The sequence below is a fragment of the Fragaria vesca genome, linkage group LG5 (genome assembly GCF_000184155.1).
Source record: "Fragaria vesca subsp. vesca linkage group LG5, FraVesHawaii_1.0, whole genome shotgun sequence".
In the NCBI taxonomy this organism is placed as follows: Eukaryota; Viridiplantae; Streptophyta; class Magnoliopsida; order Rosales; family Rosaceae; genus Fragaria; species Fragaria vesca.
Genome location: NC_020495.1, coordinates 26,925,339 through 26,928,119, shown reverse-complemented (window position 1 = coordinate 26,928,119; position 2,781 = coordinate 26,925,339). Strand labels below are relative to the sequence as shown.

The 2,781-nt window shown below is 39.2% G+C and overlaps 1 protein-coding gene across 1 annotated transcript in view; it reads right to left on the bottom strand.

Annotated features, from left to right (window-relative positions):
* Positions 1–1,091: 1,091 nt before the first annotated feature.
* The window catches only part of LOC101292319 (probable polyol transporter 6-like), a 1,838-nt gene continuing 148 nt past the window's right edge, over positions 1,092–2,781 (bottom strand). The window contains exon 2 of the mRNA XM_004301854.1: positions 1,092–2,473. Coding sequence (XP_004301902.1) covers positions 1,092–2,473 — 1,382 coding nt within the window. The remainder of the gene's footprint in view (positions 2,474–2,781) is intronic.

Below are 2,781 nucleotides of genomic sequence, written 5' to 3'. Positions count from 1 at the left end.
AATTTCATCAGCTTACCCCTCAAACTTTTGAATTTAACTCAAGCGTGACCAAATGTCTTATATTATGTCCAAATCGGACATTAACTGCTGATAATTTTAACCTTAACTGTGAGGCCAGTATCTAGAATTTGGGCAAATCGGACTTTATATGTCCAAATCGGACCTTAACTGCTGATAATTAAAGGTCAATTCAAATGGAATATGAGAATTTGGTCACGGCAGACAGAAATTGAAGAGTTCAAGGGGTAAACTGATGAAAATAAAAGTGTAGGGACTAACATGAAGTCACCCCCAAACCACAAGAGGGTAAACTGAATTTAATTCTTTATTTAATCTAATTCGGTACCCAAATTATCTTCAAATTTGATGAAACTTTGCATGAATGATCTACACACTGTGTTTTAGACATTGTACGGTTGAGATATGGAAATACGACCTGAAAGTGAGTAAAATAAGGAGTCCCGCACTTCAATTTTAAAGCGGGATCCCACTCTGGAAGAGGACTGTGTATATATATATATATGTATATGTATGTATGTGTGTGTGTATATATATCAGTGTATCTTTCTAAAATCAACTACTATATATTCAAAGTTAACCATATGCTTGCAGCACTGCAGCTAAACTCAACCATATTCATCAAATCTCATCAGTTGAAAGAAATATATGCACAAGAATTCGCGTATGTTTCTCAAGACTAAAACAATGATGGTGTAAATGGCAGCTTGTCACTATCTGCAAAACGTATTTCCTTTATTGCTCATTCAACTTTTCGAGCTTGTGGTCTAATGGATAAGATGTCCTCTTCTTTCATTCGTAAAAAAAGAAAGAAAGAAAAAGTTATGACTAATAAGGTTTGTTCTCTTATATACGGTATACAACTATATATTAAAAGGAATTTACAAACAAGTAACAGTCTAACAGAACAATTCAAGCATTTAAATTCATCATTCTCTTTTTATTTTTGAAGTTCCAACTAAATATAACTACAAATATGCTTCGCAGTTCAAACTAAGAAGATACATAAAAACAATTGAGGGTTGCCTATAATTTTCTCCTCAAGTTATGTTCTAATAGATATCATTTCTTGACTACGTTTCAACATCATTTCTAGGTTGATCACCATTAGTAGTCTTATGATTGCAGAATAGCATTTCCATCTCTTCCAATGACCTTCCTTTAGTCTCTGGTAAGAAGAAAAAGAAGAAAACCCAAGCAAACACAGACATCCCTGCAAACATAAAGAAGGTCCCTCCTATTGTAATTGCCTTGTAAATCGGAATAAAACTCATTGAAACTGTAGCGTTTATAACTCTGTTCACAGCTACCCCAATACTAGTCCCTTGTGCCCTCAACTTCAAAGGGAAAATCTCAGCGCTATAAACCCATGTAATTGGCCCGAGTCCAATAGAAAAGAAAGCCACAAATACATACACTGCCACAATGCTGAAACTTAGAGCCCAAGCAAGCTCCTTTTTGGAGTTCTCTGCCATGGTCAGTCCAAACCCTAACCCTGCTAGAGATATAATCATCCCTGTAGTGCTCGTCAACAATAACTTCCTCCTACCAATCTTGTCAATCAGAAATGTTGCCAACAATATAAACAAAGTCTTCGTCACCCCAATCCCAACCGTGGCAAGCAAGAGCATGTCTTTGTTAGTAACTCCAGCTTTGTTGAAAATTCTCGGACTAAACAGAATCACGGATTCTATCCCTGTCGCATGTTCGAAGAAATGAATTCCGATTGCGGCTAGCAGAATCCTCCGGACAGCAGGACTCGGCCTCAGGAACAATTCTTTCCACACCCCTTCTCCGCGATTCGTAATGATTCTATGCTTCACAACATCAGTTTCGTCAATACCAATCGCCATTTTGATGTCATGAAAACGAGCTTGAGCTTCTTGTTTGGTATTAGAAACCAGTTCCAACACTTCCTTAGCCTCCTCTAGACGACCTTGCATGGCTAGCCACCTCGGGGACTCTGGCATTTTGAGAATCCCAGTAGCCAAGGCAATTGATGGGACTCCAGCAACACCAAGCATCAGTCTCCAGCCAAGTTTCAAAGCCAGTTTCCCGAAGAAGTAGTTTGATACGTACCCGAATAAGAGGCCAATACTGATGCAGAGCTCCGGTAGAGAGGTTAGGGTACCACGCGAGGTAGGGGATGAAATCTCTGCTGCGTAAACCGGGGCGATCATGAGTGCAAATCCCACACCTATGCCAGAAGTGCACCTGCCTATCATTAGGACGGCGTAGTTTGGGCCGTAGCCCATTAGAACTGCACCCATCAAGAAAATTATGGAGGAGAGGAATATGGTGTAACGACGACCAATGTAATCGGATGTTCTTCCGGCAGCTAAGGACCCGACTAGGGCGCAAAGGTTTAAAATTCCGGCGAGGACTCCCACTTGTACGTCACTGATTTTGAGATCTTCTTTTATGAAGATCATTGCCCCACTCATTACAGCGGTATCTGATTACAAAAAAACAAAATACAAATTTAAACATGAACATACCATGTACACTTACAAAATGTACTGAAATTGTTCATCCGCGCGTTTTATATGGTGAATGTTTCATTTGCATGTTTGATATGGTGTACGTCATGAAGTAACCCTATTATTTCCTTTAATCGTTTGTAGAGTTTAAATGTGATGTGATCATGGAGAGATAACATTTTTGATCATTTGATTATAAACTCAAAGAGATAATGAAACTAATCTGGAGGGGGAGAGAGAGAGAGAGAGAGAGAGAGAGAGAGAGAGAGAGAGAGAGAGAGAC